Source organism: Glandiceps talaboti, chromosome 4 (assembly GCF_964340395.1).
Source record: "Glandiceps talaboti chromosome 4, keGlaTala1.1, whole genome shotgun sequence".
NCBI classification, from domain to species: Eukaryota; Metazoa; Hemichordata; class Enteropneusta; family Spengelidae; genus Glandiceps; species Glandiceps talaboti.
The window spans coordinates 18102259-18129796 of record NC_135552.1 but is presented as its reverse complement, the minus strand read 5'-3'; the positions used below and the strand labels follow the sequence as shown (position 1 = coordinate 18129796).

General features: G+C 36.7%; 1 protein-coding gene across 1 annotated transcript in view; it reads right to left on the bottom strand.

Moving 5' to 3' along the window:
• Positions 1–8327: 8327 nt before the first annotated feature.
• Positions 8328–27538, bottom strand: part of LOC144434663 (plastin-2-like) — a 36159-nt gene continuing 16948 nt past the window's right edge. Inside the window, exons 5-14 of the mRNA XM_078123168.1 lie at positions 26208–26316; positions 24672–24882; positions 24058–24318; positions 23686–23766; positions 22758–22893; positions 13533–13621; positions 12844–13039; positions 11927–12036; positions 10704–10850; positions 8328–10089 (exon numbers count right to left, since the gene is read on the bottom strand). Of these exons, the coding sequence (XP_077979294.1) occupies positions 9934–10089; positions 10704–10850; positions 11927–12036; positions 12844–13039; positions 13533–13621; positions 22758–22893; positions 23686–23766; positions 24058–24318; positions 24672–24882; positions 26208–26316 (1496 nt within the window). The 3' untranslated portion in view covers positions 8328–9933. The remainder of the gene's footprint in view (positions 10090–10703; positions 10851–11926; positions 12037–12843; positions 13040–13532; positions 13622–22757; positions 22894–23685; positions 23767–24057; positions 24319–24671; positions 24883–26207; positions 26317–27538) is intronic.

Genomic DNA, 27538 nt, shown 5'->3' with positions numbered 1-27538 from the left:
ATACGTATAGATGATCGTTGTCAGCGTAACGCGTCGTACATGTCGTATAGGAACTAGACTAGTAAGCGCATGACAATTACAAGCCATGTTTAATAGCATGCCATAGACTTTTATTGAAAAAAAAATTAGGAAGAGAATATTTGGAAAGGATAAAATACCAGCAGTCATCTACACTTGTACTGGTTGGCGAATATCTATCACTTGTCTATATACTAGTATAGTGTAATTCCCTGGTTCACTGAAGAGTCATGCATTAAAGCGTGAATGTTTCGTTTGTACATGTTGAATTGTTGAATGAGAACTGGAAAAGACAAACAGGGTTGTCAAGGAGATAGAAATGTACAGCGAAGCTGATGATGGTTAGGATGATACTGGAGTTTATCTCACTAGATGGTACATTCACACCTTCATCCTCATCGTCATCCAAGTCTGAAATTTAACAAAATGAGCGTCATTAGAAATTTAACAATATTGACGATAGAGGGGTGTATCTTTTTTAATGATATACAGACAGAGGTAACGATACGACCATTTTAACAACACGTACGACAAAGTACAAAGATCCTTTGTTCGCACGTGGCCGATATGAGTGGGAATGCATATGTTTTCATTGCACAATAATATTATATGGAAAGCGTAAAAATAACAAAAGGACGTCAACCTGCATAATTTGGTATACAATATTCTCGTTATCATATTAATAGACCGTTTACTGTACCACGTGACCATGGTTCACTACCACTGCGCACTTGTAACTTGACCACAAACTATTTACTATATGACTATTGATATTCGTATTTTACAGTTGGTATGTTGTCTCTGCAATGGGTATAATTATTTCTTGGATGTAGTGGTGAAACACTAATTATCTTGTATTCAGTGAAATTAACCAAGAAGCGTCCTACCATCGTCGTCAGCGTTGGCATTGATGATTTGCTTCATCTGTCTCAATAGAGGTGAACTAGCGTCTACATCATCATAATCATCATCATCGTCGTCGTCGTCGACAGTCAGATGTTCATTTACTACATAACTTTTGGCTGAAATGTTAACATCATCTCCTTTACGTGCTGCTTCTAGTTCTTCTATCTGTCGATTGAAAGGCAACACTGTACTGTTATGACCACTTGGGGTGAAAATACAGTACCTTACCGTATCGTTGTAAAATCAATTTATAGCATTGGTTTTGAATACGTCCAGCCAAAATACACCACATCATGTATTTGTCTATATCATGTATTTGTCTATAGTACGCTTTATGCTGTATCTCTCTACCATTTTACGTTTCAAGTTATCCCTTTCTCGATAAACACGTGTCGCTACAATCAATACAGGCAATCGGGCTATAGTTATCATTTACTAAGTATTTTCGATTATATCCAACTCGGGCTAGGACTAAGGTAACCTTCAGTAATTACAGGGGGGGTCCGGAGGAAATCAGGCCCGGGCTGTTGCATAATATATGACCCTCCCCCAACTCCGGCGTGCTAACAAGTGACCCTTCCACAAGTTCCTTTCTCTAAAACACGACCCTCTCCCGTTGAAACATTTCAATAAATGTGGTTCTAATGCACAAAGAAATAATGGTAAAATAAAAATTGTCTGGCACGTACCTCCAAGTCTTGTCGAAATTTCTCAAATTTCTTAGAATTGGCATTGATAAGGTTACCGATAATCGTCTGTCCAAACATAACCGCTGCTTGCACAAATAACATAACTTTAGTAGAGGCAGGGTGACTTAAAACAACGGTAAGCTGGAAACAGACAACCAAACAACACTATTACATTTAAACTAAGTAGTTGTATCATCAATAAAGTATAAACTATACTACAACTATTCATCAAATACACAGAAATAACACAGATTTGTATCCCCATCTCCATTTTGCTAATATTTCCATAAGATGAACAACATGTTTGTTTATATCATTTTTAAGGAAAAATATTTTACTACAACATACAATACTTGCTAGTAGTAAGAGCCGATAATGGTAAAAAAAAAAAAACACTCCTTTATAGACCTAGGCCTCCAGCATATAATAGGATATTAAGATAAAACGAAAACTTTTATATTCCAAATCTTACATCGTCGTAAACCACAGACTCTTTTATGGCACCTTCAAAGACGCACCGCCAATTTATTTCGCACCGCTTTACTTCGCAGTGTCGCGGAAGAAATAACAGTTCTGGTTTATGAGACTGAAATCTTGTGACTCTCACAATTTGATAAAGAGGACGTCCATAAAGAAAATGGTATTCAGCCGCTCTAAAACTTGTCTAACATATTTCGCAACCCCTACCCCCCCCCCACACACACACACAATCAAAACAGTTACAGCGATCAGTCACATTTTAATCGCAAGTTGTAACTAGAAGCATGTCCTTCGATGTTCATTATTGACTATTAAAAGGATACAATTCTAGCCTAGGGTCATACCTTTTGATTTGACAAACCTGAATCTGATGACCCTTACCTGACTTTCTCGTCACCACCATTCCTGTTACCATTTGTGACGTTTAGCACATCTGAGCCGATATTAGTCATGGACGTAACAGACAGATATCCCATGGATCAAAGTTTGTCAGGAAACTACCCCCCCCCCCAATCATCCCACCCTAGTCTGGATGCCAACCTGGTATCGAATTATGAAAGAGAGACCGTAAGATTCGATGATTGATAGCACTAGTCTACTTCCACCCACCACCATCACGGTGCACTCTCTTTGTATTGGATGGAATATTCCACTTACCAGGGGTAAAATGATAGGCTGCAGGGAAGTAAATATGTGGACTATAACACCGAATATGTCACCAGTTTTAGAGTGACCTCCCCCAAATGGCAGTATAGAATGTAATACAGGAGCACCACCATCATCGTCGTCGTCGTCATCAGCAAACTTGACTTTTTTGCCATATTTACTTTGTAGTTTTCTGAACCGATCTCGCTTTGGGTGATTTTTAACGAAATCTCGGAAACGATGAACCATTTCATTGTGACTATTGAAGGGACTGTGAGAGAGTAAAATAAAGACATTAATTACTTAGAGTCAACTCAAAGATCGACAAAATCGTATTTGAAAGCTCGTAATAGTTTCTCATTTAAAAATAACTATTCGACCAAAAATGTTCATCATCTTGGCTTGGTAGATCAAATGATTTACAATAACACACAGGGTTTTTTTTAATCGTCATACATCACCGGAGTCTATGGCGAGTCTTATCAGCCAACGCTGATTTTTCGTTGCGTCAGCCGGCAAAAAATACTCTAGCTTGTGAGAATGTAGTGTACATAGGTGGCCATCACTGCCATCAGCAACTCGATTGTTTTACTTCGTAACACCCCGCCCCCCCCCCCCCCACACACACACACTAACACATAGAGTAACCCCGGGAGAGTAACTAGTTACACAACCCATGTCACTTTTTCTTACCCCACAGCAACTGGCTACTGTAACAATGCCCACGTCACTTCGTCTTAACCCCCACGGTAACTGGCTACACATCCCATGTCACTTAGTTTTACCCCCACAGTAAGTGGTTATACAACCCACGTCACTTTGTCTTACCCCCACAGTAACTGGCTACACAGCCCACGTCTCTTTCGTTTTTTAATCTTAGGAATCCTGATCCGTTCTATTTTAGTATCATCATCATCACCATCATCAGGGCTTATCGCTTGTCTCTCATCGTCTAACACTCTTTCCTAAAATGTAAAAAATATGATATGGTTTAGTGATATATTAAATGCATCCTTCCCTCTTTTCTAAAGCCTGATAGCGTAATTTTAAACGTGTAGAGTTGTGTCAAACTTGACCTCAGAGTCTCCACCAAGTTGAAGTATAAATATTTACCTTTGTTATGTTTCAGGACTGATATGATCGAATACTAGTAGCTTAAAATGGAAAGTGAAATGCGAAGAGTAGCCAATGGCAGTCTATCCATCAGATGATGTTGACTCGAGCCAAAACACAAATTGTAAACTGGAGTAGTTGTTGCTGTTAGAGTTTTGTCAATGATTGATTTCTGGGCCATGCATTTATTTACCAACCAATCTCTACTTTAAGGTGACTAGTTTGATTTGAAGTATCTAAAATAATTGGTTACGCAGTAAATACAAAGCTTATACAACTTCATGTACTTACCTCATCTGGGGATGCCACCATTGTGCCAATCACATGCCCTGGTGAGGGCTGCTGGACTTCTCTTTTCAGCTTCTCTAATTCGCCTTTCAAATCTTTGGATATGTCTTCCTTTTGTGATGTTATTTTGCGTTCTAAAATGTCTAGTTTACCATTGAGATCTGACTGTAGTCCGTGAATCGCTGTCAAAATTGCATGTAGAGTCAATTCGTCATTTACCGACGTGCCTTGTGACAACTCGTCGTCCATTCCGTGGTCTGACATCTACGGTCGAATAAAGGTAGAAAGTGCACTGTCTGTCAAAATATCATTATTTGATATAATATTTTTGGTGATGGTTACATTTATAAGAAGATTCAACACAACAATTTTCCGATGAATAAAGGAAAATATTGGGGAATAATAAAAGTATTACCTTCCAAAACATAATTCACGAAAAAATGAATCAAAACTGGTGATTGTGAGCGTTTTGACTCATATTTCGATCACTGCAGAACCAATGGCGTAGACGCGGATTGTCGTGACGTAGAACGACCAGGGTATCATATTTTCTGTTCGAAGACAATTTCTTGGCTTGTGCGTAGTATAATCAGTGTTATCGAGTTCAGTTCATAGTTCATGCTAGACGATTCAGCTGATCGAAAAGGACATTATGTATAAACTGATAAAAAGGTAAGCTAAAATTTAGGCTCCACATTTCATAATAATCAACAAGTAAACTTATTGACATACATCATGCAATATGTGTACTAGAGACCTGCTAATCGAAATACAAATGTACGAGCATGGCATAATGATTACACTATATGTTCACAACACAACAGACACAATCTCGGTAACCAAGACAACAACTGTCTGTGCGCAAGTGGCCTTCTAGATCAGTCTGTGATGGCTACCATAATTACAATACGTGTCGTTCAAGTAATGTCATGAGTAGGCTACTCACCGTTAGAATATTGTCACTGAGACTACAATAAAATGGCGTGGAACTAGCTACAGCGCTGTTAAACTAATTCATAACTATGTTCTGCTGATTATTAACTTCTATCTACTGTTGATGCTAACACTATCTCATGCGGGTTTTGTTTTGACCTTCAGATCCACAATTCTAACACAAATACCCGTATTCAACGTGTCAGTTTACTGAAATGCCTATAAATTAAATCAATTATTATTATTAAACTTTATTTTGGGAAAAGAAATAATGCAACAACGCTCAAAATATCCCATAGCTAAAAACAGACAAATCAAAAAGCTAAAAAAAATTCACGCACAAAAACAGTATTATAAAACAAATATAACTTGAAACAATCAAACTGACAAATACATATATATGAACAAGTTCAAACATTTCAAAATACAGCAAATCTCTACAATTTTAAAATCCTTGAGCAGAGGATTGCATCAGAATTAAGCAACGCTATGACACCATTAAAACTATTTATTATACGTTACAAAACAACTGTGCATTAGTTTACGTCTAAGCGCCTCAAAAGTGGGGACTGCGCACTGCTGCACTAACATTGAGCTAGCACTGTAACAGGTGCAGCCAACGAAGCTGGTCGTACAAAAATCTGTTCGTACACGATTTTTCAGTGGGCGGGCAATTTCCAAGCTTGACCAGAGGGAGGGGAAGATGGCCCGGTATGTCAGCGGGCAACATATATTTCAGCTGTAAGATATGGGGAAAGGCGGAGGTAGTGGGCAAAGCGGGCAGTTTTCGATATTTTTTCAGGAAGTTAGTGAACAAATTTTACTATTTTTTTTACTACAAATTTTACTATTCACAAGATGTAAATTAATTGTGTGATACAATAATTAATTTTTAACCACGCGTGTCATATTAGATCGTGCTACAATCTCAATGCACTGCCTCGCCAGTTTCGATCGGACACGTGGTACGTAAGGGTACCGAAAACGTTAAACTAAGACCATGAACTGAGAGTCTCAGTTTGCCAGTCTCAGAAAGCAAAAAAAACGTCTACCTGAAAATAGTCTCAGTTGGCAAAAAATCGTGATCTGAGACTATACTATTGAGACTATTGTGAATACTGAAGACTTTACCAAAGATAGTAAATGCAACAAAAACATTACTAGTAGCATAGACCACACATGCATAGACTAATAGCATCCCTAATACATCCATGCTGGTAGCAAATTTAATACTAGTAGTACACTACACCATAGACCCTCGTCCATGGTGGACAATCTGGCGGGAGGACAGGTCGTGTAATATCGCAGTGGGAGGGCAGATACGAACAGCTTTCACTTTCCCCTCCAATCTTGAATCAAACGTAAAATTATTATGTAAAAAGTGTTTATTAGCTATGTTTTAACTTTCTGTAATAATTTCAGAAAAACGACTCGTTGGCTACACCTGACTGCAATCTCGTGTGTAACCCATCAGAAACGGAAAGCGTTCAGACACTCATTTTAATTTGCCATTTTTTCATGATCTATAAGACGTGCTTAATGTATTAAGTAATAGTTACACCACTTTTTGCATGTATTGGGGAAAGTGAAAGTTGTTCTTAGATGGAGTTGTTGTTTGGTGAATCATCACAATCATTCCCCAGAAATCCTAGCCTTTCATCGATTCGTATGTCCACGGCGATCCATTGAAAATTGAAATAATCAACGTGAAGAAAGGTAGATTCAGTGCCAAGAATGTCCAGTATAGATGACATTCTAAAAAGTGTTCATTTATATTGTAAAGATAATCAATATTCATTCCGGATCCATTAGTTCCTAATTACCAATATCAGATACAAGTCACGGAAGCATTTATACTTTCAAATTACATTACGCACTCATCTGTCACCACATCATTTGTCATGTTTTAGATTATTTTTTACTGATCAGTAAAAAACGTCATACATACTTTTGATTTCATGCAACTCCCGGAGCTTTAACATTGTGCAAGATGAAAGTTGGATCTCAATCTTCGTTCTCAGATCACTAAACGCTACACAGCAACAAGTATCAACCACAGTTATCTGGTGGTCTCTTCTCAACTCATGTGACGTGCCTGTTGAATATCGCCCTCACACGGTGATATGTTAAAATCAAGAAAACGTCTATCTACCACTCCTTTACAATATCACATATTGCCAACCCCAGTTCCTCTATAACGAAACTGTTCTCGCAAAAACCTCTTCGTACACGATATTTTTAGGGGGCGGGGTTGTTGGTTAGGAGAAAACAGACAGTATTTCAATGGACAAAACGTATATTTCAGAGGACTGTGGACAAGGGGCTGCAAAAAGAAGGTAAAAGTACCAGCAATGCGGAATGATGGGGAGAAGAGAGTGGGAAGTATTCCGACATGGGGAGAGGATAATTAGAGGGGGACATACCAGGTATTTTGGCAATGGGCATGCGGATCAAGTGGAAGGGCATGTACAAGTCTTGCTGCTAGACTCCTTGGTCTATTCTGCTCACTGTAAAGGTGACCGAAGGTCGCAAGTGAGGGCGATAACTAGCCCGAACAGACTACAGAATGTTCCACCCTCATATCTATCAGAAGAAAGCACGAGTTCTAGCAGCTAGACTAGGCATGTATAAGAACAGTTTTCACTTTACTTCAATAAAACCCAAAAACTGTGTCAACATAGTGAATTACACATGTAATATTTGTTTTGCTGTTTCAACAAATTTCAGAAAATCGACTCATTCACTGAGTAATTCTGACAATTGACCATAATCAATAGCTGTATACCACACACACACATACAACAAACTATGAAACAAAAAAAAGAAAACACAGGATTCTGTATTGATGATAAATCTATATATTCATAGCAAAGACCAGAGAACCAACTTACAAAGATAATTCAATAAGAAAGGTTGGCATGCCAGTGAAGTAAGAATCAATAATACATGACAAAACAATAACAAAAACTGACAACTACGATCAACCCCAACAACCTGGAAAAAATATCCCTTCGCATCTCAAAAATTTTACATATCCTTCTCATCTCAAATTGTACAACTTTCGTAATCATACAGATTACAATTCATTGAGTAACAAAATTTATAGACACATCCCATATTTCTGAAAATATATAGAAAAACATTTTTTGTTCTTTTGTTTTTTCAAGCTGCTATGTAAAGTACAGACAAATCACTACTGATTTTGAAAGAAAGCTGCCAGCTCTGGTATAACAAGTTTTATTTTGTAAATCTCTCTCAATTTCATATTAAGCCTCCTGTAATTGTGCAAATAACTTGCTACTACACTAGAGGATGGCCCTCTCCAGTTCTCAGATATAAATCTATATAGTACTATATTTAATGATTTATTTTCCAGTTCCATGTATGATACGTTAAGAAAATGAAAAGCTGTCCAGTAAGTCTAAGTGATTTGATAAGCAAAATATTTTTTTATTGCTGGCTATACAGTAAACATATAAACCTCTTAATATACATCCAAATTACAGTGGTGAAAACGTTTCCTTTTTATGACCTTGTGCTCTTTGTAGATAGTTGTTTTTTTGGTGGTGGCATATTATAATCTGATACATTGTACTCTTAATCAGCTGGTTACGCTGTTACAAGATGGTGGACTGTGATAATAAAACTCTTCATCAGATAGCTACATTGTTACAAGGTGGTGGATTGTGATAATCGAACTCTTCATCAGATAGCTACATTGTTACAAGGTGGTGGATTGTGATAATCGAACTCTTCATCAGATAGCTACATTGTTACAAGGTGGTAGACTGTGATAACAGCTCTTCATCAGCTAGCTACATTGTTACAAGATGGTGGATTGTGATAACAGAACTGTTCATCAGCTAGCTACATTGTTACAAGGTGGTGAACTCTGATAATAGAACTGTTCATCAATTGGCTACACTGTTACAAGATTGTGGACTCTGATAATAGAACTCTTCATCAGCTAGCTACACTGTTACAAAGTGGGTGGACTGTGATAAGAGAACTGTTCATTCGCTAGCTACAATGTTACAACGTGGTTGACTGCGATAACAAAACTCTCATCAGCTGGCTAGCTACAAGGTTTTGGTCATAGTTACAAGTAAACAACATCTTTGTTCGTAATGATATGAAACTTTAGAAACATTACAAAGTAAAGATAGAATTGGATTTAACATTGAACCCAAGGCCTGCGAGTCTTACCTCCTATAAAATTCATCTAAATGTGATATCAAGTTTGAATGTGAAGACTGCTGAACTGTGTATAAAGTAGAGTAGTGAACTACGACACATTATCCTAAAACTATGCTAAAAGTGTACTATGCAAATCTCACTTTACCATATAAATGTTTCTACATATTTGCTACCATTGCTGTAACGATAAAAAAGTCAATGATCTTGAATGTATTCTCCATACCTTTCTTTTCAATTAAAACTGATTACATTGTAATCTCTTATTTACTTGATTTGTTCTTAAATAAACAGTGAAGCATGGTACATAATGTTTGTTTGTTTGTTTGCTATGACATCTAACCACGTACTGTAATATTTATGTCAATTCCAGCAGCTTTCTTCTCGGTTCTGGTGCAGATATTATGATTACATTATAAACTATTCAAAACAGAACACAAATCAACAATCTAGACTATCCTAATATTTATGACTACTGGGTAAATATAAATGCCAACTGTGTGACTCATCAAAATAGATTTTAAAAAAACAACTTTATTTGGTAATAGATTCTTGATGCATTTTGCATTTTATACAATCCTAATTCAATGTATATATGATTAGCTTTATTCATATGATTTGCCAACTCAGTCAAACTGAGAAAGAACATTTGATAAGATCAATTGATCTATTTGGAGGTCGTCATACCACGAGCCATCAGACAGGCGAACACTGTCATTACCATTTTGGGTTTGACTTCTACCAAGTCTTCAGGCAAGGCATATACTGGGGCTCCAATTTTACGGGCCATCGAGATTGCATACTTGGCATTCAAAAATTTGTCCTACAAGAGATACACAACACAGGATTACAGAGCATGAATTAAAATCAGACTGTCTTGTTAGCTAGTTCAACACTTAGCATGTACCTTTCTCAGTGTCATGATAACAAAACAGACAAGATATGGTAACATACAACACTGTGATGTCAACAAAAACCATCACTTAAAACACTCCTGACTTGTAATATCTATGAGGTGTTTTGATGATCTCCTGAAACTGTTTACTGCATGTTCTCCATGTGAGTCAGTTAGTGAAGGACTGGTGCTAATCTATTAAACATGCAATGCAAGTATGTGACATGTGAGGTAGGCAATACAACCTATAACACCAAAGTAAAGAGTTTTCTGTATATACCACAATCATTTATATCATCCACATCAAGTGTAAAAGTATACTGTTTCATTTGCTAATTGACCACATTCGAAAGGCCACATGCTAGGCTTGTAAATAAACCAATTGAAACAGTATATTTTTATACTTGATATGAAAGCTATAAATGAGTGTAGCACATCAAGAAAGTGCTTTACTTCAGTGTTACTCATTGTACTATGAATGCTATAAACGAGTGTAGCACAGAGAAAAGCTTTACTTCAGTGTTAATAATATTAATACTCACTGTATCACTGCTGGGGTTTTCTCTGAAGTTCTTGTAGTTGATTGATCCTGGTTTGATGGCATCTATTAAATCTACCACTGCCCTACTGTCACTAATACTGTGATCCTGGAAATTGTTAATATGTGAAGTCTTTTGGGCTTTCTTCAGCTACAAACAAACAAAATCAGACATTCTTTAAGATTAGAAATATTCTAGGTTGACTTATTTCTTTCTTTTAAAACCCAAATAACCTGGAATGACCATAACTCATTACAGATTCATTATTCATTGTTATCTTTGCACTATACTGGATCATTTGGTTGTTGCTATGGGTGTGGTCCTGTTGCTAGGCACATTTACATACCTTTCTTGAATGTTTATTCGATTGCCTATTAATCAATGTTAAATTTGCGATATGCGTGGTCATTTGGCTGTTGCTATGGGCGTGGTCTTGTTGCTAGGTTCATTTGTATACATTTTTTAAATGTTTATCCACCTGCCTACCTGATGAGGTTGTTATTTGACCAAAACACACTGCCATTTGGTTGTTGCTATGGGCATGATTATTGTTGCTAGGGCCACAATGTTTTACAGAAAATTTGCAGAATAACACAGAACATTCCAACCAAATTTCAGGCTAATCTGCCCAGTAGTGTTGGAGTTTATGTTTTTTGACCAAAAATCACATTTTTGACCCAAAAATGGCTCTAAGTTGGCTAAATTCATCATACCCAAAACAAATTGACATGCATACGTAAGTCATAGTTCATTATCCATTTACTAAGTTTGAACGAAATCGGTCAATGAATGTCCAAGATATGGCTCCGGACGCACATATGTCCGGATGGATGGACAGAGCCCAATCTATAAGCCCCCGCCCCGGACTATGCCCGGCGGGGGCTAATAAGCAAGTGTCTGGACTGTCGATGTCATCTACAGTCATGGCACTGATGACGATACTTGTTCATGAGCAGAGCATTTCTTTCGTAACGGAAATTATTTGAGTAGGGCAATTGTGTAGAGAAGCTAGAAAAGGGCTTGTTATCAGGACTCCAATAAAAAGAAGATGGAGAGGAGGAAAAGGAGAGACAGAGAAACATGACAAAGATGGATTCTTTTTAAAACTTTTTTTTCATAAATCAACCGACCCACCACCCACTCATAGTTGTTATGAAAGAGTAATGAGAAAAATGAAAAAAAATGGGGTCACCCTTACAAAGAGTGTTATGAAATATTAAACTTACTGTATTGTTACACCATTCAACAACCTCTTTGTCAGTTATGGGCTGTTTAGATTCTGATATTTGTTGCAGAATACGTAACGTATATGCCCTCATCAACTGCCACACAATAGCTGTAATTAAACAGTAACCAATCATCAACCACAAGTGAGTTTAGTAATAACACATATAGGCATATCACTTTGCTCAAAATCGATCTAAATTCAGAATTGATCTGAAATCTTGCATTGTTCAATTTTCCCGCTAGTTAAACACCATCCTAAGTAACAGGAATGGATACATACTTCAAGGTACACACACAGTCTAATTATGAATGCAGACAACTTCTTTACACCTTATTACAACTTTTTTTTTTTGCATTTGAAGGAAACAGCTTCTGATCAGTTTCAATTCTTATGTATATTTATACATTTTACTTGGTGCTGTTTATTTGCAGGAAGAGCTCTTGTCATCAACAAAGTAAACTTTGAGTCTTTATAAACACTTTTGATACATTCAGATGAGATATTCTACACATAGATTACGCTGCGCAAACATACATGAACGTGAGTGTGGGGCGTGTGTATGTGGGGGGGGGGAGAGAGAGTGAGAGAGAGAGAGAGAGAGTGAGAGAGAGCGAGAGAGAGAGAGAGAGAGAGAGAGAGAGAGAGAGAGAGAGGGGGGGAGGAGGGAGGGAGAGAGGAGGGAGGGAGAGAGGGAGGGAGGGAGGGAGAGAGAGAGGGAGGGAGGGAGGGAGGGGGAGAGAGGGGAGAGAGAGAGAGAGAGAGAGAGAGAGAGAGAGAGAGAGAGAGAGAGAGAGAGAGAGAGAGAGAGAGAGAGAGGGAGAGAGGGAGGGAGAGGGAGGGAGGGAGAGAGAAAAAAACCTGGTGTGTATCAAGGTGTATGTGTACAGCTGTTTAATTTGTACAATTTTAACTTACCTAGAGTTAATGTTTCATTGCCATCATGGATATCGTTTCCCTCAATACCAACCAATGAAAATTTGATATTATTGCCAAGAGTAACAGCATAATTACAATTTTCAATTTTCTTCATTTTACCACCACCAATCTTGGGCCATGGAGGTTTGTTCACTCGGTTCCACTCCACACAGCCTGGTTTCACGTTATCAAATAACTAATAATAAAGGACAGCAATAGAATGAATATCTCACAAATGGGACAAACCTTCAACCAGGAAATACAGTTCCTGCAGCCCTGTCCCACTGCAGTCTCGATAATAATAAAGACAATGTATTCCACATTTAAAGAGTTATGAAAAATGGTGATTTTGAAATTAACTATTAAAGTATGTTTTCTGAACCAAGTAAAATTCACAAGAAAAAAGCACAATATGATTGTAAAGTTATGTGTGCAAAGAAGCCAAAATGTAGAGATATACAAATCTATATCTCCACGCACATCCTGTACAATGACCCAAACCAATGCAAACATGTTTGACTAAGAAAAGACAATCATCTATACAACAGCCTAGTCTTGACAGAGATCACTGAGGACACCAGGACCATTCCTTGTTTATTTATTTATTTATTTATTTATATATTTTCATTAACATTTGTATCTAAACAGAGTGGTCACCATTTCATATTCTCATATTCCATAACACTTACCTGTATTATGACCAGGCCATCGCAGAGATCACTGTACAAGTGTTGGACATATGGATTGATGCCAAGACTGTTCATCCAGTTACGGAATGCTGTAAGGCAAGTGATAAAACGTCTGAAATAATCCCCTAAATAAACTATATAAAACAGTCATGCTATTAAAACAAAACAAGAAAATAAAAACCCACATTGCATATTTGTTAGTATTACACTTTTACAGCATTGTTGGCATTCTAGTATATCTAGTTATTTGCTATTCAATATCAGCTCTACTTGTACTATTGACTACATAATACAAACTGATTCTCCAATCAGCAATAAAACCATGTTATCCTGTACAATTAATAATTGTTAGTTTTCACATGATTACTTTGAAAATAGAGCATTCATTCATTTAATTATACTTATTAATTCCGATATCATACATGGCAATATGAAATTCAATTTTTTTTCAGATTCTGGTGCACTTCAAGAACATTTTAGTGGTATTATAACAACACATAGAACCACTTAAATAGGTTTTAACGAACAAGCTTTTCAAAGTTTTTAGCACTGAGCACTGAGCTCAATACTAAACAACTTTGAACTGTGTGTGTTATAACCTGTGTAAGTCATTTGATCTACCAAGCTGACGACGATTTTAGGTCAACACACAGAATATTTGAGGAGATCATTTGGTAGTTCCTTGTCAGTTCACTATCTCGGTCTCTACAACATACAATATCATCCATATATGTAGTATTTTTATCTCCTTTCACAGACAACATGAGTGATATGCAAGAATCTTATAAATTGAAGTTTTCAACTTTGTAGTTACAAGGCGATTCCTGTCACCATGTTCCGTGATTGGAGAGACAAAATTTGTCAGATAACAACTACGGGATAATATACTGAATGATGAAATGGTTAGATTTAGAAGTGCATAGTGAGACTCAGATTATAATAAACAGTGCACTGACTGGTCCATTACACCAGCTTATGTGTGACATGCACCACCACGGTCTATTTTCATTCAAAAAATGTCTATACTTTTGAATACTAGCAACACAGCAGAGTATCTATTTATCTGAGATGCCACTTCGCCATGCTATTTTCTCTAAAAGCACACAGCATGTGACTTCAGACCACGCCATTCAAAGTGGTCAGAGGTGGGGGTATAAACACAACGTATTAGTATAGGAATACATTGTTGTGTACAAACCTGGTAGAGATATGGTACGGACCTGACTTTGTTTTTGTTTTTTTAGAGAGAACCAGATACCATCTTTTGAGGATCACACAAAACTGGATTTTTTCCTCGGATGCAGAACTTACTTCTGACTTGTACAGGAAGTACATACAGTTCAGCAAGATGTACTCAAAAACAATACAATATAAACATCTCAGGTTCCTACTCACATCTTGAGTTTTGGTTATTTGCATGAGGTCGAACTTTGTAAAATGTTGTTGTTCAGACCTAAATGCGAGATTTAGTCAGAACCTCAGATATGCATATTGAAATTGTGTTATTGTATGTGCGTGTGCGTGCGTGCGTGTGTGTGTGTGTGTGTGTGTGTGTGTGTGCGTGCGTGCGTGTGTACTGTATTTTATGAAGTGTATGGGCAAGAACATATTTCTAATATAGACAATGTAGTTTTTGAGACATACCATTAAGTATATCATATCTCAGAAGAAATAAAATTAATAGTGGTAATGGTTGTCCATAAATTTTGGAAACTCATTAACAGTTTGACAAGATTTACCATATTTTACATTTTGTTGAGATATAACGCAGAAACTTGGAGAGCCAGAAAGTCCTTGCATTTCTATCAATAATAACCCTTCCCTAACACCTTGCATTATCTTGTTTAACCTATCAATGGACCTCCTTAAACATCTGAATTTAGTGAATACAGTGTAAAATATTAGCCAACTGGTGTCTATCTCGCGTAACACCTGGATTCACTCTGTACATCTATCTGATTGGTAGAACGTAAAGTATTAGCCAATTGGTGTCTATCTTGCCTAACACCTGGATTCACTCTGTACATCTATCTGATTGGTAGAACGTAAAATATTAGCCAATTGGTGTCTATCTTGCCTAACACCTGGATTCACTCTGTACATCTATCTGATTGGTAGAACGTAAAATATTAGCCAATTGGTGTCTATCTTGCCTAACACCTGGATTCACTCTGTACATCTATCTGATTGGTAGTACGTAAAATATTAGCCAATTGGTGTCTATCTCGCCTAACACCTGTACATCTGATTGGTAGAATGATAACAAACTAGCCAATCAGTGTTTCAATGTCACATTCTAACACCTGGATTTTGGGTGATGCTTTGAATATCAGATCCAGAAGAGATAATATCCCATTAATTTACATCCAATCACTATCCCTAACACCTGGATTTTGCAGAGAAATCAGCATGACTAACAAATCAGTGACTCTTAAACCGCTTATTTTCATGCAGATTTGATGGGACATTAAAATTTGAATTGACCCACAGTACATCCCTGTTACCTGCATCTTGTGTCAATGTAATTGACCAGTTAGTGGTTCCCCTTCCTAGCAAACATATTTTGTGTACCTATCTCATTTGACATATTTCAGTTGACCAATAGATGACTCAGGATTATGAATACAGATATGATTAAACATTGTCTGTGATTGGCTGATCAATGACAAGCCCTAACACCTGTATTTTGTGTACCAATCTAATTTGACAAAGTATTTCAGTTGACCAACCAACAGAGGACTATAGGTTTTTGTATATACTCATTGAGGTTTGTCTATGATTGGTCAGTCAATGCCAAGTCTATATTTTATGCATCTATTTTATCTGCCATGATATATTTCAGTTAACCAAATTAATGACCTTAGGATGTTGCGTACAGGTATGATTGGACATTGTCTGTGATTGGCCAATCAATGGCAAGTCTTTTCACACCTGTGTTTTGTACACCTGTCTAATTTGACATAATATTTCATTTGCCCGATGTAAGACCTCAGGATTTGCATACAGATAGTGGGACATATCTTTTGACAATTGTAATAGTAAATGTGCATGGTGTGACCTAATGCTAGTAAAACAGAAAGGCCGTGTTGGTTTGACAATTGGCCAGGTAGACTTATAGATAGTGATTGGCTGGTGGATAGTGTACGAGGTGGTTATTTTTTAGCGTGACATGAATCTGACATTGTTACCATTGTTATGTTATCAAGATTTAATGTACTATTAGGCATCTCAAATTAGGCCATGTCTTCCCAAGGAGTTTTTTATATACCATTTTTATCTATAAGTGATTCTTAGGGAAAACTGGCCTATATCTGACAACTTTTTCTCTGGGATTTTAACCAGCTTTACATACAGAATGACGTCATAATGATTATACATGGACTGTTCCTACAATATCATTTGTACATCTAGTGAATTTAGTAAAATTTGGTCTGCTGTGAGAACTGACCACCACCACCCCCCCCCCCACCCCCCAAAAAAAAAATCAAAAAAAAACACACAAAAAAACCCACATCTATTTGCCTTTAAGATATGATTTGGTTATGCGTCCTGAATCCCTATCAGAACCATTGTCAGTGTATGCTATGACATATCTCACATGAAATAGTGCAAGTACAATTGTTCAGTATCACCACATATTTTATATGGAATGGCAAATGCATGCTGTCAACTTCTATATTTCATCAGATTTCAATTAAATAAAAGAGTGAATGCAGTGTCCAGCATTACCATAATAGAGCTTGAAATTAACTTTTTTTTTGGGGGGGGGGGGGGGGTAGTCCTAGTGGGCTATCAATTTCAGAAAGTGGTAGCCCAAGGATGGTGACCAGTACTCCCATATTCCTGAACTGAAAACAGAGTTCCTCTATTGGAAATATGTGTGTTATTAAAATACTTTATGTCTGTATATCTTCCATTGTTTAAATCACCACATAATCAGTGGTAGCCTGAGTGGTCTACCAGCTGCAAATTATGGTAGCCCCATGACAAGAATTGGTAGTCTGTGGACACAGGACTACTGTTAATCTTGAGCCCTGCTGGCATATCATGCTATGTTTGAACACAAAAAAGGAACTTTGCAATTTCAATACTCGTACACACTAAACAGACAAGACGGATAAAAGGTGAAACAGTTAGACAACACAGATACTAACATTGATGAACAAAGAAAAGAATGAAATGCCAAGTCTGGAAGAAAAACAGTTTGTGTTTAATGGCGCCATAAATAGAATATATGAAATCTTACAGTTCCATGGTATGGTTATAAAAGTGTGGTTTACATTTAGTCAAGGATGAATGAAAAGATATGTATTACAGTGAAAGGAAATTACAATGAAATAGAAACAGTGCTACAAGTGGGCAATGATCGATGTTGCAAATAGATGCTAGATAAAATTACTTTTTATGTAGATGAGAATGACATGTAGTTGTGATAATGACAACACTGTCTTTTTATGCAGATGAGAATGATATTAACATCACAAGCAAATAAATGCATATAGCCAACAGATTGATTCCGGGTTTTAGAGAATTTATTCATTTGTTTTACAAGATGAAATGCACTGATTGAATGATGTGCATCACACGATCACCACAGAGTATGCCCTCTATAGGCAATGTTTGTAGGCATATATGTATAGGTCAAAGGTTAAAACTGGAGGTGCATGAAAGCAGGGTGTCTGTGTGGTACATTCACCATAGATGTTATTTCAGTTAAAGCTAGACAACACCAGTTATTTGAAGGGTGACTTATCATTAAATCAACTGATATGATCCAGATTTGTCATATCCCTGAATCGAGTGACAGCCACTGAAAAGTGATATCAAATAAACTTTACTTGCTACATATAAATTTGGCATTTCTCTATGAAGGACCCAAAACTTGGCTGTTGACTATGAAAGATTTGCAGCAGTGACTAGTAAAAGTTGTCAACACAGTACATGTCAAACTCTATATACTTGTAGCCTACAGTTTACCAACTACAACCCTTAGCACATGATAGAAGCCTTGTCATAATCACAACAGTGTACAGTCCATCAAAGTTTTGCCACATTATGTACGTACATTTCCATCAATAATTTTTGACTTTTCAGCATGTTATCATGAAGGTACACACATACATCTGAATTGAAAGGAAGTACTTTATGCTCGACATCGAATACACATCTGAAGTGATTACAATAGAGCTTCCCCACATCAGATAATAATAGGTGTCATTGTAGGCCATTTTACAGGTAGTCAACTCAACCCAAGCTCTCATACTATATCTCTCCTATGGGAATTTGTTTAGTAGCGGCTTTGTTATGGCCAATACATAGGTAAATCTACGCTTTAGTGGAATTTCCATTAGACCCATCAAGGTTATGTCTAGAACTAGCTGCATAAATTTTATTACAATTTCCTCATTTGAATTACCACAGCTCTGTTCTGGAACTTTATGAAGTCAATTTCTTTTTGTGTTTCATTCTAAGAAATTGTATATTCTAACAGGAACACCTCATTCATGTCAATCTTTTAAAAATACTATAAATATAGATAAATACTATAAAATATAACTATGTTAGAGAGAACTTTAACCTTTTTCATATTGCTTAGAAATACTTTGATATGTATAGTGTATTTTGGCACAGGATTTAGTGGCTAGAATACAAGTTTTATTAGTTTGAAATTACACACAGAAATTGATTCGTAACCCCAGAAAGTTATTGGGATATTGTTAGGTAATAAACATACATGTGTACCAGTGTGCCCTCAAATGATAGCCAAATTTGGTTGTTCTGAGTCAAAATGAAAAAACTGGGATTTTCTGTGAGTCACCACATAGTAAGAGATAGGGGAACACCAAATTTTGGTGTGTCACTTGAAATTGTATGCGTCGGTGGCGTGTCAAATTGGCTTAGAGGGCACACTGATGAGTAGTTTATTAGAAATCACAGGCTTACAGGATTAATGTATGGTGAAATCACAGGCTTATAGGGTTAATGTATGGTGAAGGTACTGAGAGAGGGAGAGCTTGGGTCTGACAAGTACACCCTGTAACATAGTCTACATCTTGGTGCAAATTAAACAGATGACAACATATCACCATGATGAAAGAACTATGAGGAAAAGTATACAACACTGAGACAGAGCTAGAACCAAGATGTTAGCTAGGATTATTCCATTGTAAGTAGGCAAGAATACAAGTCTCAGATACAATAGCTACTACCACACTTGTACCGCAGTAACAATTTTTTAAATGACAATGTAAGTCCAACAAAGATAGAGATTCCTGCTGGTTGGTATTCCTTGAGTTAGCTGAACCTCAGGTGAGATTGAACTTAGACTAGAGAAATACCAGGCAGAGTCGTTGTAGATTTGTCACTGTGTACAATCCTGTAAATACTGGTTCAGCAAAAGAAAAAAAAATTGTGTGTTTCCAATAACATGGTCTCTGAAAATAGGATAGGGAGCCTGGGATTTTATCTTATCTTTATCTTTTTAATTGTTTTTATTTTTGAAAAATATTGCTTCGACCCAAAAATAAATGAAATGTTGGTCAGAATACCCCTTCTGTGATATTTTGATGAAATATGTACAGACATGACTGGGGAAAGAAAACAGACGTGTATGAAGGTCAAGAAGACAACGAATTTCTTCACTTTTTGTTTTAAATGTTTCAAATGTTTAGGGTCAGCAACTTAAACTAGGGTCGGTTAGGTTACTGGAAACACACAATTTTTTCTTATTTTGCCTTATCAGATTAGCTAACTATTAGCAGGAGTACCAACACTGACAAAATCTTTCACTCTACAGGCAAGTGATGCTTCAATCAGCGTGACAAAACACTTATAATACATATAAACCTAAGACTTGTTTTAATATTGGGCTTGGCAAGTTAAAAGACATTACGAAATATATGTAAGACGCTATGATAGTTGTCTTACAATGTCAACAAGGCACAGGATTCACCCATATTATCACCTGCAATTATCAATTTAGTTCAATAAATGTGTCTATTAAAAAGAAAAATTTGAAAGCTTTGTGTATCAAGAGCTGATATATATTCTGTTAAATAGAGTGTGGTTACCTGCAATAATACAAATTACATAGCCTTGCTTGCAGTAAGTATGTGGTATGTGGAAAAAAACATGACAGAAAGTTACACCATCACCAGATACATAGCTCCAAGTCAAAGAATGGAAAATGATACAACAGATGAGCAAAAAATGTCTGTGTTGATAGCCAAATATACCGTACACGTCCAAAAGATATGAAGTACATGATACCAATGAAACAGAACATACAACACATCAAAGATAATAATTTATACATCTCATTTACCCAAGCATACAAACATAACGCAGACAATTTTGTGCACTTCAAGATGCTTAAACATGATTGGTTTGAATTTTAGGGATAATTTGATCATCACCATCTGATATCAACATGAAAACCTCTCAATATAGCGCCCCCTGGAGTTCATGTCTGAAGTACTGTATTTAGTATTGTGAAATCAGCACATGTGACGTCATGAAGTGTGCAACATAATTGTCATAATCCGAACCAAAATCATGAAATGTGCAACATAGTAACTTTGATTCCAACTAAATGTAAGATTCAATTATATGCAAAACATAGAAGCATTAATTGTGATCGATACTTCGAACATTAAAGCTATAATTCAGACTCCTGCTTTAATAATGAAATATGCAACACAACAGAACCACTGAAATATTAAACAAGGATCCACAAATTCTAATATGTTTAATGAAGTATGCAACATAGTAGCACTACTTCTGACTTGTATCTAATGAAATATGCAACATAGTAGCACTAATTCTGACTTGTGTTTAATGAAATATGCAACACAGTAGCACTAATTCTGACATATTTAATGAAATATGCAACATGGTAGCACTACTTCTGACGTGTTTAATGAAATATGCAACATAGTAGCACTACTTCTGACTTGTGTTTAATGAAATATGCAACATAGTAGCATTACATGACTAGTTAGCATGACTGGTTTCACATAGCAACACTAAATCTGACTTGTTTAATGAAATATGCAACATAGTAGCACTAGTTCTGAATTGTGTTTAATGAAATATGCAACACAGTAGCACTAATTCTAACTTGTGTTTAAATGAATTTAATGAACATAGGTAGCACTTAAAGTCTGAGTGATATTAAGCGAAACACAGGCAACATAATTGTGCTAAACATAAGTGCTACATCATGAAATAAGCAACACAGAAACCAACGCTTGACTGACATTTAATGAAAATAGTAAAATGCACATATTGCGACACAAGCAATGATTACAGCACAACACAACACTTCTGAGGTGACTGTATTAGAATCTGTGGTGTGTTTGTTATCCGATATAGTTTGGTCTGTTGTAAGTGTTCTTTGCTCACTTGTAAGTTGTTGTCTGGATGACTGATCATCTGTACTAGTTTTGACCCTGTGAGTTGTACCCTGCCTGGCTGTACCTTGACCCTTAGTCTGTCTTTTCTGACTACCCTCTCCTACCCTAACTCTGTTACTCTCAGTTGCACATTCAGTATGGTTGTTATCATTTGTTTTTCTGATTGAGCTGGCAGCAAACTCTTCTAGTGATATGTCGTCTGTGTCTCTTTTCTGTTTCTCTACAGTATGTGAATTATCATTTACACCGTTGGTGCCTCTAAGGTCCCTACTTTCTCTCATCTCCTGACTATTGTACTTTTGCCAGTCTTCACTATCTATCAGCCCTACGTTTTGTGTACCTGTTGGATATGTAGTAAAACTATCATTATCTGCTGCAGAATTCCCATTATTCAAACCTTCTACCAACTCCCTACCCTTCATATCCCCCTCAGATTGCTTATTATTACTTCCTACTGACGCCTCTGCCTTCAAATCTCCCACTGACACTCCCTTCTTCAAATCTCCCACTGACTTCCCCTCCTTTACATCTGCGATTGACTCCCCCTCCACACCTTCCATCTCTTCACCACCCCCATCTTTTTCACAACTAGATATATCAACAATCAAAGTGCTAATTTCAGTGTCCAATAACTTAACAGAATCAGCTGTTGACAAGACATTGTTATCATTGAGACCATCTGTTTCCTGTATTTGAGTGTTCACATCTCGTTCTGAGCTATCATCATTACCATTGAGCTGTGTTAGTGATGAATTCAAGAGCTCGTTATCAGTACTACACTTATCTATAGAATAAGATTCGCTATACGTACTCTTCTCTTCTCGTGTTTCTTCAAATTTGCCAAAGTCATCTCCTTCACCATCTTCAGGTGCTTCTAAGGCTGGATACATGTTGAACAGGTTGGCAACAAACGCCATGTTAAGTTTTGGGTTTCCAGTAACAACATCCTATGTATGAAATAATGGTGGAAAGACAAAATGACGACCCTCATCAACATGATAACATGACAAGTATAATGTAAATGATGAATATCAACGTTGGCATGCTCTACTTACAAATTTTACAAATTGAAATCAAATACAAGGATTTTGTGAATTGAAAGGTGTTAATTGCAACCACATGTAATGCAAAAGTAATGTGAAAACAAGAGTGTCATTGCAAACACTGACATGTTATGTTTGTAAGTGTTGATTAATTGCTTAAGTCTGCTGTTTTTGTAGTGCACAAATGTATGAGTTTTTATCAGTAATATTGCTTTACACTGCTGTGAGCTGTGAGACCATGAGCCTCTTTAGAACAATAAATGAGAATAAAAATTAATATTTTGACATATCATGTTATAAAAAGGGTATAATAGCTAGACTGTGCAAACTGTTACTGTGTCAGTAGGTGGTCAGTGCAACCTAAAGGCCTTTCCAAAAATTTGCCATGGTGGCACTCTACTTCCTGTCTGTCTGTACCATGGGGGGGGGGGGGGGGGGGGGGATAATGGCAATGGTTACTTAATACTTGGTTAATCATAGAGCACTGCTGCTTTCCTCGATGTCTGAACAATACAAAAAACATCCCTGATTTATACTTCTACAGAATACCAAGGGACAAAGCTCTTGAGAAACAATACTATGAGGTGATGATACCCCCAATTTGAACAAGGGTGCTGTATTCTCAATTTCCTGTTTGCAGTCTGGAATGGCCTATTCCAGATAGACATATATTGATGTTTATGAAGCAGTACTCACAGTTGCTTGTACAAATTGTCGGCAGGCAATCTTGTCAGCATTCTTCAACATCTCCTCAGCACGGTCTGTCAGGTCACTCTCCTACATGGAAATAAAACAACATAAATTAATAGCTACAAAATCTGAATAAGATGTATATGTGTCCTTACAGGCCAAGTTCGGCTTTGGAATAAAATAAAACAGTTGTCTTCCATAGCTATAGAAAATTTCAGTCTAGAACAAAAGAACTATCCTATGTAATCCTCATGGCTCCACTCATCCAATAACATGAATACAAGAAATTTGGACTGAAACTCTGACCTTTAAAAGCAAGGGTCAGACTCGGAGGCCATTGCATATGTTTAAGCTCAACTGGTAACAATGCCAACTTACCTGCATTGGAGCGAGATCAACTCCAGCATCAGCTGGTGAGATTTGTTTCAATAGATGGGTGTATACTTCAGAATCATGGATATCACCACTGAAGTTGTCAATTCGTCTGGGATGTCCAGCTTGTTCCATCTGGTAGTTAACCCAACGGATCAAAAGGTCTTCAGGTGACAATTTCATTAATTCCTCCAATTCCTCACCTTCTCTCAGAAGTCTGAACAAGCCAGGGTTGTGTTGTAAATCAATCTTTGCAAACAAACCAACCTGGTAGACAAAATACATGTACTTAGACAATCACCCAATGAGAAAACCAGCATGTACAGTAGACACTTGGTATGTAAAGTCACTATTTCATCTCACGTTGCCAAGTTGACAACCTATAAGTGGGACATCTTACTATTGATATATATAATGCCTGCTGATGTTCTAGAAACCCCCACCTCTACTCTTACCCCAAGTGAAAAATGTCATGATAGTATTGTGTATAGTATTTACAGTATACCGCTTTTTTATCAACATCTCAAGTCCAGCTGGTAAGCCAACACAGTGTCATCAAATCGTATGGCAGACTTTACCTATCTAAGCCTACAGACATTGTCATAGCACTATGTACATACCCTAATGATTTGCCACATAAGTCCAAGCACCAAATGTTCAGTTCCTCTCATCAAGTCATCAGGTCCAATGTTGACAGTCTTACAACCAATGGAACTAGCTGAGTTCAAAGCCAAGGTGAGATTCTCATGTTTCAGATACAGGTTCAGTTTTGATCCTCTGTTGATGGCTCGTTCATCAATGGTATCAGGAGCAGACAAGTTGACCAGTTTGCTGTTTAAATGACATCAAATTCATAATACTTTTTTTCTTAGAATTGTGGCCTTTCTCTTGATGTTACGTTATATTATGTCATGTTATGTTATGTTATGTTATATTATTACATATGTACCACTGTGTGTGTTGATGCACAGTCAGAAATAAAACCGGTATTTTCACTGCTAGCTATGCAAATGAGATAAATTGAGATAAAATAGATCCTAAAGCAAAACCAATTCCTGATGAAAATAAGCAAATAAATTTGTTTTAATGCACATACGTGTCTTTCCTGTTGTTGCACACATTTTGAAGTTTCTTGTTGGTTCATAAGTATTTCACTTCTCAACCATCACAAGTTCTGAGGTATCAAATAACTATAAAACGTTTTTCATTCAAATTCAATACTTAATGTCATTTTAAACTGATAGCCGACCAGGAAAAGCAAGATTCGCCAACTGCCCTCATGCGTCTGCAGCTTACACACTTACAGATTTGTGTCAGCTGCCTCCAAACCGGACACAAACGCCACCGCCACTCATGATTCGGTTTATTCTGCTGTATTTTCACGAGCTATCGCTCATGAAAATATGGCGGCAGAATAAACCGAATCACTCATGAAAACAACTTCTGTATGCCCTACCACCCATTGCGAGGCCATGGGGTTCTGTCATATTATGTTATGTTATTGTTTATTTAGGTGTCCTATGTGGACTTAACAAATCATACTGTACTTAAATAAAATTTACAAAAAAAGAGCCTCATCCAGCCCTCTGGTTTACAGGACACAAAAAATATCAAATACATAACTAAATAAATATCACATGCATCTTAGTTGTAAATACAGATTTTCTTATGGTTAAAGGCTTAAAAAGTGTGCAGTATCAAGTAAGTAATGCACTGTGTATCCAGTCCACAATAAATGATGTTTTTTCATATTTATTGTTCTTGATACTTCCGTTGTAGACCAACAGCATCAGATTACAAGTATATCCATTATCAAGAATGTCTTGTAAGTCCATGAATATATATTTTTTTCAAAACAAGGTTTTTAAAAGGTATTTTGTCACAAAGAACAAATGATAAGCTCCAAATAAATCTCTCACCGAGAAGATTGCCAAAACTAAGTAACTTCCAAATCTCATCATGTTGCTACTAAATACATGTATACTAGTAACATTATCAAGTAATTTAATGAAAAACATATTTCGTGCCTGGAAATTTACTTCAATTAGATACTGATTATGCTGGTAATTGTATAAGAAACCTACAAGCTATACACATCCCTAATAGTGCCGTAGTAATGATTGACAAATACTGTATAGTGGCCCCCTCATACTTACCACAATAATATGCCATCAGCCACACATTTGAATAAATCATTAGACTTGGCATCAATTGGCAATTTGTTGGCCAAATCAGGGTCTTCCTTCAGATTAGAATTAATATATGCTAATTAGAAAGAAACAAAGGACATCATTAACATACATATAGATCATTAGAGACTGCCGTTTTCAAATCGGTACTGCAAGTACCAAAATATCCTTATTAAACAGATTTCTGTGTTGAAGTGATTGTCAACAGCTCGTGACATGTCTTGGTGTGATGTATGCATCAACATCAATTTTGTAAGACTGCATTGCACTTTATAAAATGTACAGGTGTTTGGAAAATACACACCCTTGAGCACTACACAAACACTGGATTGAAAATAATACATTTATGTTATTTCATATGAACAGTGGTTAACTTTGCATCACAGTATAATTCACCAAAACCATTATGATCATATTAATATGCAAATTTCATACAAATAACTGTGCACTCCGATATGTGGTGTAGTTTAGCCTTTTTTTTAAAAAGGGGAATGCCACTTCAGGAAGTACATTTGTAAAGGTATTTTTGTAAACTTTGGGTTATACTCATTCTATGATTTTACATTGTTTACATTACATGCGATTGCCGAGAAATATGAAATGAAAGAACCAACGCCGATCCAGTCATGTGTGGAAAGTATGTAAATGTACAGGTAACAAAAGGCAACTCATGAATATTCAATGTACATTTCTTTGTTTCTCATGAATATGCAAGGTTCAACCATTCCATATTTATGAGGCTAGCCCCACAAAACGCATGACCGCTAAATTAGAGCAACCACCAAACAATTCACGGCCGATAATTTTCACTTCGTATTTCTTGGCAATCACCCATACTGTAAGTGATGTAAAATCATAAAGTGACTCTCTACAACCCAAAGTTTACAAAAGATACTTTTACTTCTTGGAGTGATGTTCTTGGAGTGATGGGAGACACAACTGGTAGTTTTCAGACTATGCATTCCTGATTTCATGTTGAATGCTCGTATACTCACTCATTTGCAAGACATATATATGCTCATTTGCAGTGTGCCCTGTAATGATAGTCAAACTCTGTTGTTGTGGGTCAGTATCATTGTGCCCTGTACAAAATGTAAGTCAATTTGATATGCCACTGACGCACACAATTTCTAGTGATGCACCAAAATTTGGTGTTCCTCTATCTCTTACTACGTGGTGACTCACAAGAAATCCCAGTTTTTCTCATTTTGACTCACAACAACAAAATTTGGCTATCATTAGAGGGCACACTGGTCAGTGTGATAAAAACTGGCATTTCTTATGAGTCACCACAAGAG